This window comes from Papio anubis, chromosome 12 (assembly GCF_008728515.1).
Source record: "Papio anubis isolate 15944 chromosome 12, Panubis1.0, whole genome shotgun sequence".
In the NCBI taxonomy this organism is placed as follows: Eukaryota; Metazoa; Chordata; class Mammalia; order Primates; family Cercopithecidae; genus Papio; species Papio anubis.
The window spans coordinates 29254633-29269992 of NC_044987.1; the positions used below are offsets into that span (position 1 = coordinate 29254633).

General features: G+C 36.5%; 1 protein-coding gene across 7 annotated transcripts; it reads left to right on the top strand.

Moving 5' to 3' along the window:
- The first annotated feature begins 391 nt into the window (after positions 1 to 391).
- Positions 392 to 11892, top strand: LOC101009711 (caspase-1-like). Of its 7 annotated transcripts, XR_004177388.1 has the most exons (10): positions 392 to 924; positions 1341 to 1831; positions 2274 to 2338; positions 2936 to 3106; positions 4768 to 4910; positions 5552 to 5695; positions 8481 to 8587; positions 9021 to 9131; positions 9564 to 9661; positions 9768 to 11892. XR_004177388.1 is itself a non-coding variant. In XM_031653008.1 (9 exons), exons 4-9 carry the CDS (start codon positions 3082 to 3084, stop codon positions 9583 to 9585), a joined length of 552 nt encoding a protein of 183 aa, XP_031508868.1. In that variant the 5' UTR covers positions 392 to 924; positions 1341 to 1831; positions 2274 to 2338; positions 2936 to 3081; the 3' UTR covers positions 9586 to 11892. The 7 variants fall into 7 exon arrangements, 5 of the variants coding, with proteins under 5 accessions (XP_031508868.1, XP_031508867.1, XP_031508865.1 ...); XM_031653008.1 differs by having other exon boundaries at positions 9564 to 11892; XR_004177387.1 differs by having other exon boundaries at positions 397 to 924; positions 9021 to 9661.
- The last annotated feature ends 3468 nt before the right edge of the window (positions 11893 to 15360 follow it).

The following is a 15360-nucleotide window of genomic DNA, read 5'->3' on the forward strand; positions in this document are numbered from 1 at the left end:
AAGCTTAAGATGCTAAGTTCAACATTCTGAGTCCAGAACCTATGCTCTGGGCCTCTATGATGCAATGTCCCTCAAAAGAAAGCCAGCCAGGATGGGTGGGTGGCTCACACCTGTAATCCCAGCACTTTGGGAGGCCAAGGTGGGTGAATTGCTTGAGTGCATGATGTAAAAAACAGCCTAGGAAACATAGGGAGACCCTGTCTTTAGAAAGATACAAATATTATCCAGCCATGGTCGCATGTGCCTGTGTTCCCAGCTACTTGAGAGGCAGAGCTGAGAGGTTCATCTGAGTCCAGGGAGTGTAGGCTGCTGTGAGCCATGTTAAAGCCACTGCACTCCAGCCTGGCAGAATAAAATTCTGTATCAGAAAAAAAAAAAAAAAAAAAAAAAGCCCTCTGAAAAAGAAGGACTTTAAACAAGAAAAGCTTTAATTTTTGTGAAAAATGTGTTCATTTCTTAAAGTAAAATTCCTTCACAGGGACATAGGTTTCCCATGACTTTCCCCAGACAGTGAAATGGGCCCAGAGAGCAGTGGTTCAAATTCTCTAAAGGTTGTGCTACTTTTCTCTATCAAGTTTTCTAATGAATGAGAAACTCTTCACTGTGTGAGTTTAATTGTACACATACTTTGTCATTCTTGTCTTATTCTCCAAGCCCCATTCCCCTCCTATCCTGACCTGTTCCAAGGGCTGGTGAAGAAATTTTCTCAAAGATACACTCTCTGATGCAGTCTACAGCTCAAGAATCTGATTCTTTCTCTGCGGGGGGAGGAAAAAAAAAGACATGCATATGCATGTGCAGTGGTTGTTTCCCAATATGTTTACATGCCCTGCCAAAAAGGTGTAAAAGGAAGGTAAAAAGAAAGGTGAAGCATGCTTTCAGTTTCAATCACACAAGAAGGGTAGGAGAGAAAAGCCGTGGCCGGTGAGTCTTTTACTGTCCCAAGAACAGGTCCCTGGGAAGAAAGAGTTTTGGAAGGCGCTGGCTCTTCTGGAAGCCACAATTAGTATCTGTGGAATTTTTGGTGAGCAGAAGTGAGGGAGAGGGTGGAGAGGGATGAGAGAAGAAACTAGAAGATGCTTGCAGTCTTTAGAAACAGAAAGGCAAGTCCAGAAAGGAACTGTGGCTTTAGAAGTAGCCTGCTGTCATTTTGCAATCTTAAACTCTTACTTACCTGTTGAAAGTCTGACGGAGGGTACAGAATTGGCACAGGAGGAGTACTAGCAGCAGTGGTTCCTAAATGAAATGTGCTATTTCTGTTTTATTACTTTATTAATCATTACTTTATTAATCAGAGTTAAATAAACATGTGACATAAGAGGATGATCTCTGCTTTCCAGGGACTAATGTGGAAATGGTAAACTCAGTCTTCAAGCCACTCCATGCACATGTATGGGGACTATTGAGGGAAACAAGGACAGCGATACAGTAAGAAAAGGGATTATGCAACTGTGAGGAGGGGAACATTTCACTGATGAAATCTAAATGAGGTCGCTTTCTGTTGATGACATGAGAGGACTATGAGGCTGTTTTCATGATGTGAGAAATCCTTGTGCTCCAAACAGACAAAGTCCTGACGGAGAAGAGAAAGCTGTTAATCCGTTCTTTGGGTGAAGGTACAATAAATGGCTACTGGGTGAATTATTCGAGACAAGGGTGCTGAGCCAGGAAGAGATAGAGATAGTAAAATGTGAAAATGCTACAGTTATGGATAAGGCCCGAGCTTTGCTTGACTCTGTTATTCGGAAAGGGGCTCCGGCATGCCAAATTCGTGTCACATACATTTGTGAAGAAGACAGTCACCTGGCAGTGACGCTGCGACTCTCAGCAGGTAAGGGTCAGTGACTCACACTCAAGTTCACCTAGAGCCTGTCATTGTGACTACCACGTGATGTCTTTACTAGTCATGCATGTTAAGTTGCAGAAAACTTTCGTATCTCCGCCTTCAGGCAATATTTCTGTAGCAGGGCCCTATTGCATGTCCCTTGACTCTCCTTTGTTTCTGTTCCTTCATCCTCGGTGGCCCTCTTCTGATTAAAGCTCATTTCCTGTTTTGAGTATGTGGTAGCTAACTTCCTGAAGGTCATGAGAACTATCTAAAAAGCTTCACACTGTATGTTCCACTGTTACTGGTGAGGAACAATATTTATTTATTGATTTAATATTTTTGAGTTCCAGGTGTACCCAGGCACTTACGTAGTTGTCTGACATGAAGTTTTAAGGTCTGTAATTAAATATGTTTTTTCACTTCTCTCCAAAATTTTGCCCTCCAGGAAGAATACATTATATTTCAAAAGTGGCGATATACTCAGAGAATACATTGAATGATTACGGAAAAGTAAGGATTTCAAGTTGGCTCTTTCCTCCAGTTGCCTCCTTGCATTTTCTTTTGAGTAACATCACCCACTTGCCTGTTATCAGGCTGGGGATCATGCTGTGAGCCCTGGACTGCCTCCATTTGTGGCCCCCTTAGGGCCCAATACAGTGCACAGGAAATGAGCTGGCCCATTCTGGTGATCCCTTGGACCTACCACATGGTGAGGATGAGAGTTCTGGTGGACTCCTAATCACTGGTCTCTGTGGTACTTTCCAAAGTCACTTCAGAGGCAGATGTTCTTTCAAAATAAAAGCCTTTTTGTTTTGTTTTGTTTTGTTTTCTAAGGGTTGGGGGAAGCTTATCCCTGTCTAAGCAGATAAGGGACAAGTTTATGTTTTCATCTATGTGTGATATTTTGAAATGAAATATTTTTCTGACAATGCCTCTTTCATTTTATACCCCCCACCAGTCTCTAAATTAAAGAACATGCTGAACATTATTTAATGTCATTCAGTCAGGGTTGTGGGAGGAATCCTTAGTGGGGAGTGTTGTAAGCATTAGGGTAAAGTTTTTCAGAGGTACTAAGTGACTATTTCAATATTCTTCTTCTCTTTCTAGGTCCAACATCTGGAAATCACCTTACTACAGAAGATTCTCAACTAGTACTTCCTTCCTAATTAATGCTGTTTTTAAAGAAAGAGCATTATTTGAACCCCGGCTTCCGTGACATTAATGTTGTAGGATGAACCACAGTTAAAGGGGCTATGGAGAATTCCATAGAGGGATCATGTAATTTTCTTTTTGTAATCTATTCTGATTTTGTAGCAACTGTCCAAACAGCTTCACTATCTATGTTTACATTAAAATTTGGAACCTGTATCTCAAATCCTGATTACCCAAATAAGTATCAAACTTCATTATTTAAGCCTACTGGAACATTCCCTCACATCTCCCAGAGACAAGCTTACCTAACCAATATCAGAGCTGAACATGCCATTCTTCCCCACCCTGCTTCTCATCCAGTTTCGTGTTACCCGGTTGTTGGTGTCACCATCACCAGTTGTTCATGCCAGGAACTTGAAATTCATCTTGGCCCCTTTCCTCTCATGCACCTCCAATATTCAAGCCACAGCCAAGTTTTATGCATTTTTTTCTCAAATTTGGAACTGTCTTTCTATTTCTTCTTCTATTTTATTAAAAACCTCTATTCATCAAGGGACCTCTTAAAATAAAAGAAACTTGTATTTAAAAGCAATTTAGAGGCAAGAAATGCTAATTTTTTCTGCCAAGTTCAGGTTTTACTCTATTGAATTTATTAAGGTTGATTAACTCATGAATGTTTTCTTAAATGTTTTACAGCATGGGACACTCACTATATAAACAAACACTGCATTTTCACTAAGAAAAATTACCTCAAACATAACCCATATACCTCTATTTAGTTTTTTATGTTGTGTTCATTCTTCTTTCTGAAGAAACCAAACATTTATTCTATCAAATTATTATTTTATAGTTTTCTCCAATATATCCATTCCAATTAGTTCTTCCCTGAGTCAACACACTTCATGCTGCCTTTATCTATCTAATTGTATAGCAGTTTCTCAAACTTGTTTTCAAAATTAAATATTATTTTCTTGACATAATAGTTTCTAAAAGATACTCCACAAATCTAGAAAACTCATTTATATCTTGAAACAAAGATTACATTAAGTTCTTTAACAAGTATATCACATTGTCGGATGGTGTTGTACTTGTGATGAAATAAAAGCCTCAAGGATTTTCTCACGTAAACTCTGTGAAAACATTTCCTCATATGTCTGTGTAGTCAATGTTAAGTGCTATAAATCCATCTAGGGTGCACTTTGATTTTAGCATTTATCATTCTGGTTCATATATTTAATTATCTCCTTCTTCCATATGTATACATAGTAGGAAGAGATCCTGAAGGACAGGACGAAGGTTCATTAACAAAATATTCTTAGTGCTTACTACTATGTCTATTAAGTAAATAAATAAAAAGATAAATATATTTCTTAAAGATTTTTAGTAGATTTAATTAAGGCCCCTCTCATTAAATTTTATTCTGTGGTTCAAATCTTTTGAAATACATTTATATTCTAATTATTTTATCTCACACATTTGACTGTTTTCTGAGCGTTTTTTTTCATGCATGGCATTGAAAAGCTTTCTTTCTACATTTTTTTTTCTGAAATACTTGTAAAAATACTGATCCTGAAATATGAAAGGAGAGCCCTGTTTTGCACACCTTGAAATCTCTGACTGGAAATGTACTCCATTAGCAGTGAAATTACTTCGTGGTGAAAGATCAGGATTTTCTTCCTAAGAATGCATTTCCACTTTTGTGATTTCATCCTTAGGTGAGGCTGTAAGAAACACAAAGCGAAACAAAGAGGGATGCCAATGTTCATGATGTTCTTTGACTCTTGCAGCTCCTCAGGCAGTGCCAGTGTGGGGCAACCCTGCTATGCCTACATCCTCAGGCTCAGGAAGAAGCGTCAAGCTTTGCTCCCTAGACGAAGCTAAAAGGATATGGAAAGAAAAGTCGACAGAGGTGCCATGCTCAGAACACAAGGTTAGAGTGGGATGAAAGATATATTTGAGGCGATTTTGAAATGCAGTGGCTTTTTATTAGAGTTGTTCTCAATGGAGAATTGTACTTCTGCTTCCTTTACACACACACACAAAAATTCCTTTATCCTAGAATTCCAGGTTTATAGAAAGAGTTCCTAACTAGATCCAATTCCTGGATAAATAACATCAACAAAGGCAGCTATTGAATGTTCACTAAGAGTGGGCAGTGTTCCAAGCATTTTGTACGTGATAATACATAATGTTTAACCTTAAAAATAATCCATTTTAGAGAGATCTAGAAGCTGAGACATGGGGTTGTTAAATACTCTGCCCAAAGAAAAACAATAAAAAATTAGAGCAATCAGTTTTAGAATTCAGTCATTCTTGCTTTAGAGCTTGTGCATTTTTCAAAATCTCACCTATCAAGAACAATGAAGTCAGTAGCTCACTTGCCATCTGGGCCTTTGCAGTTTCTATGCCTATTCTCCAAGTAGCACTCAATTCCGTTCCGCATTTTCAATGTATAGTCGATGCGATTTCGTATCCTGATAGGTCTAAGAAAGGGAAAACGGTCATAAACTTAGCAAGTGAATATTAAGTTACAGAGAATAAGGCTACTCATCCAAACTGCATTTCCTACAGATTTATCCAATAATGGACAAGTCAAGTCGCACACGTCTTGCTCTCATTATCTGCAGTGAAGAGTTTGACAGTCTTTCTAAAAGAACGGGAGCTGAGGTTGACATCATAGGCATAACGATGCTGCTACAAAATCTGGGGTACAAGGTAGATGTGAAAAGAAATCTCACTGCTTCGGTAAGGTCTGTTATACCATAGAGACAACGGTCACGCCCTTTGTGTAACTAAATAATATTAGAAAGCTTGGTTGTAGGACCAAGGGATATAATCTTTTGATTATCTAAAATATAAACTTCCCATGAGAGGGTGCCGTATGCTACATGTTCTCTTGAAACATCAGAGTCATTCAGCACGAGCCTGGTTTAACTTAGTGGTGAATTTTTTTTTAACTCAGTAATGCCACGTTCTCTCTACAAGACAACTCTGAAAGACTTCCTACAACATCTTCCTCCACCTTTCTCAAAATTAAGACTGAAAGTTTTTTTGGCATTCCATTGTTTGTCATGAAATTCCTTAAAAAAAAAGTTTCAGTACGGGTCTCTGAAAATATATCGTTACCTACTCCAGGAGATTTTGAGGATGATGCTATTAAGAAAGCCCACATAGAAAAGGATTTTATTGCTCTCTACTCTTCCACAGCAGGTAACAGGTTTCTTCTACACAGAACATCTTTGTGGGGGTTATCAATGCAAAAGCTCACAACCACCCACTAGCGGGCAGATACGTGTGTGGAACTTTAGATAAGATTTTTGAACACAAACTAAAGCTTTGTTCCAAGTTATACACACAATTCCCTTTATCCGCAAAGAGCAAGTAAGCACTTCTTTTGACTGAGTTAGTAAATAATGAACTCTGTTGCAAAATATTTTAGAACTGTGAGCGATAACAGATAATTAAATGGAAGGCGATCTGTGCTGTAGTACATTAGAGTCTGATTCTACATAGAAAAGGTCCGCCATGTTGAAATCATTCAATGGACCAATTGGGCCCGACATCAAGTATTCACAGAAGGGTAGGAGCAGGGTTCAGAAAAGTAGAACAGTAAGCGAGGCACTTTGGGCCCCTAAATTAAAATGGATTTTACCTAGAAGCATGAAGTATATAAAGCAGAATACATACGCATTATTCTAAATGTATGCTTTGCAGTAAGAATCTTGCTATTCTTGACTGATCTAGTCATTTAGTACTTTGTAAACTAGCTCCACTAGTTCCTCCCTGGGCTTTCCTTGAATTGCTTACTAATATATATGAATATAAATATCACTTTTTAAGGATTAAATAAATTAATATATGTGAAATATCACACATGACAGAAAGAAGTACACATTAAAGAACTGGTATTATTTAAAATGTGTTTATTTTAGAACTTAATCCAGTTACTTTTGTTAGCAAGGTTTAAATAAAAATGACCTGAATGCTTTTATCCACAGTGTATGGCAGTTTCCTGAGAGGACTCGCATTGTCTTGGTCATTTCTGGCCCAAAGGCCCTGCCTCTGGTCAAGTAGTTAAATTTTCTAAAATAATTTGTACTATGAGATATCTTGTTTCAGAAGAAGTTTGGTTCTATATTGTCTTGAACATGCCCTGATGTAGGACTCAATATTTTTTTCAGTGATTAAAAAAAAAAAAAAAAAAAGACAAACACACACAAAAAAACATTTCCAGCCTGAGTACATAGAGTAGACTATAACATTAGACAGAACTGTTCTTTAATATCCTTTGGTCCCAGCCTTCCACATGACATTCATGGCTCTCTATATAGCTCTTTGTAAGCCCCTGGCTTCTCATCATCAATCTTGCTGATTTCTGTGTTTTTCTTTTCTTTCACTTTCCTTACTCCTCCTTTCCATATGATTGTCAGAAACTCCAATTTAGTTATTTATAACTCCCATATTAAGCCTAGCTCCACATTCTGCTGTGCAAATCCCAACTATATCATAGTGCTCTCCTGAGGAAAAATAACTATCTACTTCCTTAATTTCACAAAACATTTGCAGAGACACTTGTCTCCACCCTATCTCTTACCTACTTCCTTCAACTAAGATAGCTGTGGTTCTAAATAGAATTTTATTATTAATATACACTTTATGACCATTATATTTGGCTGTAATGTGTCATTAAAGAATGTGTTTGTGATTATACACAGAGCTATTGCTACTGCTTTTCTCTTACTCCTTCTTTTGTATAATTTTCACGTCTTCATTATTTCTGTGTCTACCATGTAATAAATTAATATTGTTTTCTTTAATATTTCTTTTCTTCATAAGAACTTCTTATTCTCCATTATGATGTTATCATCCTTTTATTGACTTTTCCCAGATTTCTACTTTTGTTCTGTTTTGTGATTTTTATGGTTAACTCTTTGGGTGTAAATATCTTACAGTCAATGCTATTAAATTTTAATTAAAATTTTATGTAAAGTACATACATTGAGATTTTATTAACATAATTACCCTGTATAGACTGAGTATTACGTACCCTTAGTCAGCTCAGACACTAGTGTAGACTCAGATATCTCCTGTGTATGAAATTGTTACCATTCCCCATATAGCTGAATCTATTACATATCAGAACGGACAATTAACTTAAATCACAGTTAGTAACGCCACGTTGGGGATGCACATTTAGATATTTCTTTCTAAAATCCCAATTCCTTCTCTTTACCGCATTCTGCCTTTTTCTAACTCTCTACTAAATTTACGACTGTAACTCTGGGACTGTGTGATGTTAATACCTGCACCATATACAGCACTATTTAGAGTATCAGTAAAAATATACTCACTGAACTTCAAATGTATTCACTAAAAAATACAATGAAGTGTATGGAAAATAGATGAATTCCAAAATATGCCTGGAGCAGAAATACTAGGCTTTCCTGTCTTTCTTCAGGCAAGAGTCAATCTTGAGATTTGAAATGTGCTTTGTCAACAGATAATGTTTGTTGGGGACATCCCGCAAAAGGCTGTTTTTATTATGAAACTGGTTGAACATCTGCAAGAATATGCCCATTCCTGTGATGTGGAGGAAATTTTCCACAGGTAGGGCTCTAGTGGATGCTATTTTCATTCTACTTCCCCGAATGCTTGCCTATTGCAATTGGAAGCATAGAAAGTAGATACAGACATAATTATCTTCCAATAATGCCCTTCTTTCCAAAAAAGTTTTGAAGTTCTTTGGAGAGTGAACAAGCCTGGGAGCCAGATCCAATCTGTTAAGACCAACAGCCTCAATAAAACAATCATTTAGTTTCACCCACCTCCTGCCCTGTGTCCCTCATGGGTATTAGATCCAACCACAGATTTAAAAAGTCCTGAGGAGAGTGATTCAATGCTTAGATAACCACATGACTATATTTGTTGCAGATACAAGTACTTTTTGTTTTTGTAACTTACTTTGCTATATTTGTTGTAGTCTTTTTGGTCAATAATCTTTTCAGAAAAACAGGTCTCTGGACTGTCCTTTCTCTTTTAGGTTCGACTTTCATTTGAGCAGCCAGATGATAAAGCACAGATGCCCAGCACTGAAAGGGTTACTTCGACAAGATGTTTCTACCTCTTCCCAGGACATTAAAATAAGGAAGCTGTATGAATGTCTCTGGGCAGTTATGTGTATATGGTCGGGAGTGTGGGAAGGTTGAGGAAAGTGTACTGAAAGTCCATTTTAGTCAAGGACTCTAGGTCTACAGGTTGAGAATTTTTAATCCAAAAATTTGAACTTTGAAATGTTCTAAAATCCAAAACTGTGTGAGTGCCCACATAATATTCAAAGGAAATGCTTATGGAAGCGTTTCAAATTTTTGTTTTTTGGAATAAGGATGCTAAACTAGTAAGTATAATGCAGATATTCCAATATACAAAAATATCTGAAATTCAAACTACTTCAGGTAGCATGTATTTTGGATAAGGGAAATCAAGCTGTAGCATAATATACAGAAAATACTGAAGTAATGCCTTTCTACTGGTCAGTGCAGAGCATGTTGCTCTTTTCCCAAGGTTTTTCTTTTTTTTCTTTTAGACCCTTTCTGAGTGTCACTTAGAAGTGGCCATAAGTCTATGAAGGCTGACTCTTAGATGTTTCTCCCCTTGACCTCAGCAGGATAAGATTTTAAAATAGTATGTGGCCTTTCCTTTTAAGTTGCATATGTTCCTATTGGTGATATAACTTTATAACTTACATTTCTTTTAGTAAAATTCTCTTTTATGTTTTTTTTTCCCATAGGAAACCAAGAGTTCCTTCATTGTGTAATGGTTTTTGGAATTATATCTGCTTAATAATAGACTTCTTTGAACATTTTCATAAATCTGATATAAAAGTAAAAATGTGTCCTCAGTTTTATTCCACATTGGAGAAACAAAGGTTGGAAATCAAAGAGAGTACTGAGTTTAGAATGTTAGACTTAATCTATAAGACCTGAACTGGCTATTGGCACCATTTTTCCATTCAAAATACCATTTGCTGCTGGGTTGCAGACACAAATTACAAATTAGGGATGCAGATAAAAATTACCACAGGTAGCGGACTTCAAAAAATTTAGAGCTCAGCAGGAGACAGGGACAGAAGACGAATAGTTATGACAGTGACACTGCAGTGTGATAAGGGACTTTTCCCAAATCCCACAGTTTACTGCTGACAAATCCATGAACAGAACCTGCAGATTTCTACCCTTTGTTAAGGTATTTAAGAGACAGAAAGTAAATTTTGAATTAACTCTAGACCCTCAGTATTCACAGACTTCTTGAAAAGGTAAGACGGCCATCAAAAATGAAACACTTGGCAGATGGTGCATGACACCCTGAAGAAACTCTAGGATGCATGGTGTGCACAGTGAAGTCCCTGCATGGTGCAGAGAAAATGAGTTTGGGGTGAAATCACTCACTGAGGGATGTCAAGATTTAGGAAGGATTGGAAGAACTACCCTTTCACCTGCAGATATGAGCCTTTTCTAATCTTTATCCTATTAAATCAAAGTGAATATCTGACCTTTTAAAAACCTTTACAGCTGAACACATTACAATCCCCCCCCCTTTTTTTTTGGCCTTTTATTAACTGTTTGCCTGGGCGTATCTTTTCTGTACTATCGTGAATGTTTTACTACAACCTAAGACTACATCTGTGATCAATCTTTGCTTCGAGAATATCAAAAAGCAGAAGTGAATTGTCACCCTCAGTAAAAATTAACTATTAAAGCAATCTTAAGCACTTGAAGGAAAGCATTCCAGGGAGTAAGGGGATTCCTTCAGAACCCTCTCCAATCAAAGGGTAAGATTACAGGGAGATGTAGAGGGGAGGCAGTGTCATGATTCCTCAGCACAGTTTAAACTGTTGCAGGTGCCAGTACTTTATGTTTTTGTCATTTATTTTGCTGTATTTGTTGCAGTTTTTCTGGTTTAAGATTTTACATCACAAATGGTCCACAGACTTTCTCTTTTTAGGTCCGATTTTCATTTGAACTTCCAGAGGGTAGGGCACAGATGCTCATCGCTGAGTGACATTGACAAGTTGTTTCTATCTCTTCCTAGGACATTAAAAGAAGTAGGTTGTATGAATGTCTGTGGGCAAATGTCTGTATGTTTGTTTTTGGGATTTGACAAAGTTGGAGAGGAGTACTGAAGCTCCATTCTGGTCAAGGTGTCTAGTTCTAAATGTGTTACTCTTCATCCAAAATTTCAAAATCTGAAATCCTCCGATATCTACATTCTTTCCTATTACCTCCCACTTTTTTTAATCAAAAAAAGGCAAGGAAAAGTCCCCAGTAATTGCTAGTTTAAATGTCTTCATTCCATTAAACTGTAAGAGTATCTCCTATTGATATTGATTTTTAAAATATAGTTCTGACTTTTATTTTGCATCAAGGGATACATGTGCAGGTTTGTGAACTAGGTATATTGCATGATACTGTGGATTTATTGACAATTGTTCCTCTCATCCAAGTTGTGAGCATAGTACACAATAGTCAGTTTTTCAACCCTTGACCCTCTACCTCCGTCCTCCCTCTTATTGACCCCAGTGTCCATTGTGCCCAGTTGTATGTCTGTGTGTGCCCAATGTGATTATTCTGTTTCTGTGCCCATTAACATTCCCCAAATTCCCCCACACCACACTATGCTTCCCAGCCTCTGGAAATAATTCTTCAACTCTCTGTTTTGTTGAGTTCAAATACTTGAAACTGTAGCTCCCACAAATAAGTTTGATTTGCATTTCTCTAATAATAATGTTGTGCACCTTTTCATATACCTGTTTGGCATTTGTATGTACTCTTTTCAGAAATATCTATTCAGATCTTTTGTCCATTTTTAAATCAGATGATTAAAATTTTCTCCTACAGAATTGTTTGAGCTCCTTATGTATTCTGGTTTGTAATCCCTTGTCAGATGGATAGTTTGCAATTTTTTTTGCTCATTCTGTGGGTTTTTCCTTTACTTTGTTGATTGTTTCCTTTGCTGTGCAGGTTTTTAACTTGATGTAATCCCATTTGTCCATTTTTGCTTTGGTTGGTCATGCTTCTGGAGTGTTGCTCAAAAAAATTTTTGCCCAGTCCAAAGGACTGGAGAGTTTCTCCAATTTTTTGTAAGAGTTCCATAGCTTGAGGTCTTTGATTTAAGTCTTTGATTCATTTTGTTATGATTTTTGTATATTACAATGAGGTAGGGGGTCTAGGTTCATTCTTTTGCATATGAATATCCAGTTTATTTTCAGTACCATTTATTAAAGAGTCCGTCCTCTTATCAATGTATTTGTGTTCTTAGCACCATTGTCAAAAATGAGTTCACTGTAGATGTATGGATTTATCTCTGGGTTTTGTAATCTGTTCCATTGATTTATGTGTCTGTTTTTATACCAGTACTATGCCATTTTGATAACTACAGCTCTGCAGTGTAATTTAAAGTCAGGTAATGTGATTCTTACAGTTTTGTTCTTTTTCCTCCGGGTACCTTTGGCTATTTTAGATCTTTTGTGGTTCTATATACATTTTGGGATTTCTTTTTATTTTATTATTTCTGTGAAGAATGCCAATGGTATATTTATAAGGACTGCATTGAATCTATCGATTGCTTTATGTAGTAGAGACATGTTAACAATATTGACTCTTCCAATACATAAACAATTTAAACAACTTTTGCATCCTCTTTAATGTCTTACATTAATGTTTTATAGTTTTCACTGCAAGGGTCTTCTATTTCTTTGGTTGATGTAATTCCTTGGTATTTAATTTTACTTCTAGCTATTGTATATGGAATTATTTTCTTGATTTCTTTTTCAGATTGCTTACCATTGGCATATAGAAATGCTACTAAATTTTGTACATTAATTTTTGTATCTTGCAATGTGTCTGAATTAGTGTATCAGGTTTAAGAGTTTTTTATGGAGTCTTTAGGATTTTTCAGATATAAAATCACATAATCTGCGAGCAAGTATAATTTGACTTCTTCCTTTTCAATCTGGATGCACTTTATTTCTTTATCTTGTCTAATTGCTCTGCCTAGGACTTCCAACAGTATGTCGGACAACAGTGTTGAAAGTGGACATCCTGATCTTAGAGGAGAGGCTTTTAGTTTTTCCCCACTAAGTATAATACTAGCTGTAGATCTGTAGTATATGACTTTTATTATGTTGAAGTATGTTCTTTCTGTACCTGTTTTTTTTGAGAATTTTCATGATGAAGGTATTTTGAATTTTATTAAATGCTTTTTCAGCATCAATTGAAATGATTTTATGCTTTTTGTCCTTTCTTCTGTTGATACAATGTATCACATTAATTGATTTACATATGTTGAACAATTCTTGCATCCCTTGGATAAATCTTTCTTGCTCATGATGAATGATCTTTTTAATGTGTTGTTGAATTTGGCCTGCTAGTATTTTGTTCTGGATATTTGCAGCAATATTCACCAATCACACTGGCCAATATTTTCTTTTTCTTTTTCTTTCTTTCTTTCTTTCTTTTTTTTTTTTTGATGTGCCTTTGTCTGGTTTTGGTATCAGAGTAACGCTGTCCTTATAGAATGAATTTGGAATTATTTCTTCCTCCTCTGTTAGTCTGAGGTTTTTGTTTTGTTTTGTTTTGTTTTTTTCCTTCAAATTATTTTAAGTTCTAGTGTACTTGTGTAGGATGTGCAGGTTTGTTACCTAGGTAAATGTTTGGCATGGTGGTTTGCTGCACAGATTAACTAATTATCTAGGTATTAAGCCCAGCATCCATTAGCTATTCTCCTGATTCCCTCCCTTCCCCTGACACCTTCACAGGCCCCAGTGTGTGTCGTTCTCCTCGTTGTGTAAATGTGTTCTCATTGTTCAGCTCCCACTTCAAGTGAGAACATGAGGTGCTTGTTTTTCTGTTCCTGCATTAGTTTGCTGAGGATAATGGGTTCCACCTCCATCCATGTTCCTGTGAAGGACATGATTTCATTTCTTTTTATGGCTGCATAGTATTCCAGCATGATATTCCATGATGTAGCTGCACAGTATCCAATGATGTATATGTACCACCTTTACTTATTCCTATCTATCACTGATGGGCATTTAGATTGATTCCACATCTTTGCTATTGTGAATAGTGCTGCAATGAAGATATGCTACCATGTATCTTTGTAATAGAGTGATTTATGTTCTTTGGGTATGAAAATCTCCAACCTACTTCCCACAGTGCTGAACTAATTCAGGTTTCCACCAATATTGTATAGGCATTGCTTTCTCTTCACAGTGTTGTCAGCATCTGTTATTTCTTGACTTTTATTTTCACAAAAAAAAATAAAAGGAGAAAACATTTCTCAATTTATTCTGTGGGACTGGTGTTACCTTGATATCAGAACTTCGCAATAGCAAAGCCATGGAATCAACCCAAATGCCCATCAACGATAGATTGGATAAAGAAAATGTGGTACATATACAGCATCTAATACTATGCAACCATAAAAAAGGATGAGATCATATCCTCTGCAGATACGTGAATTACCTGGTAGCAATTATCCTCAGAAAACTGGCACAGAAACAGAAAACCTAAGACTACATGTCCTCACTTTTATGTGGGAGCTGAACAATGAGAACACATGAACACATGGAGGAGAACAACACACACTGGGACCTGACAGGGGGATTTGAAGGGAGGGAGAACATTAGGAAAAATATCTAATGCATGCTTGGCTTAATAACTAGGTGACAGTTTGATCTGTTCAGCAAACCACCATGGCACACGTTTGCCTAAATAACAAACCTCCCCATGCTGCACATTAATCCCAGAAATTAAAAAAAATATATATCTGATAAATTCACACATAAAAATTATCAAAAATTCTAAAAAAATTGAATCCAACAATGTATAAAAATTATTATACATAATAACCAATGATATACTTTTGATGTTTTATTAATAGCCATACTGATTGGTGTGACATGGTGTTTTATGGTGCTTTTGGTTCATTTTTCTCTGATGATTAGTGATGTTGAACATTTTTCCATATATTTTTTACTACTTATATGTCTTCTTTTGATAAATGTCTGTTCATGTCTTTCTCCTACTTTTTAATAGGGTTATTTATTTTTCCTGCTGAGTTGTTTTAGTTACTTATGGGTTCTGGATATTGGACCTTTGTTGGATACACCATTTGTAAATATATTCTCTCTTTCTGTCTTAGCACCATTTAATGAATAGGGAGTCCATTCCCTGTTGCTTATTTTTGTACACATTGTCAAAGAACAGATGACATACAGCTTTATTTCTAAGTTTTTTCATTTTGTCTATTGGTCTATGTGTCTGTTTTTGGACCAATATCACACTGTTTTTGTTGCTATAGCCTTATAGTACAGATTGAAG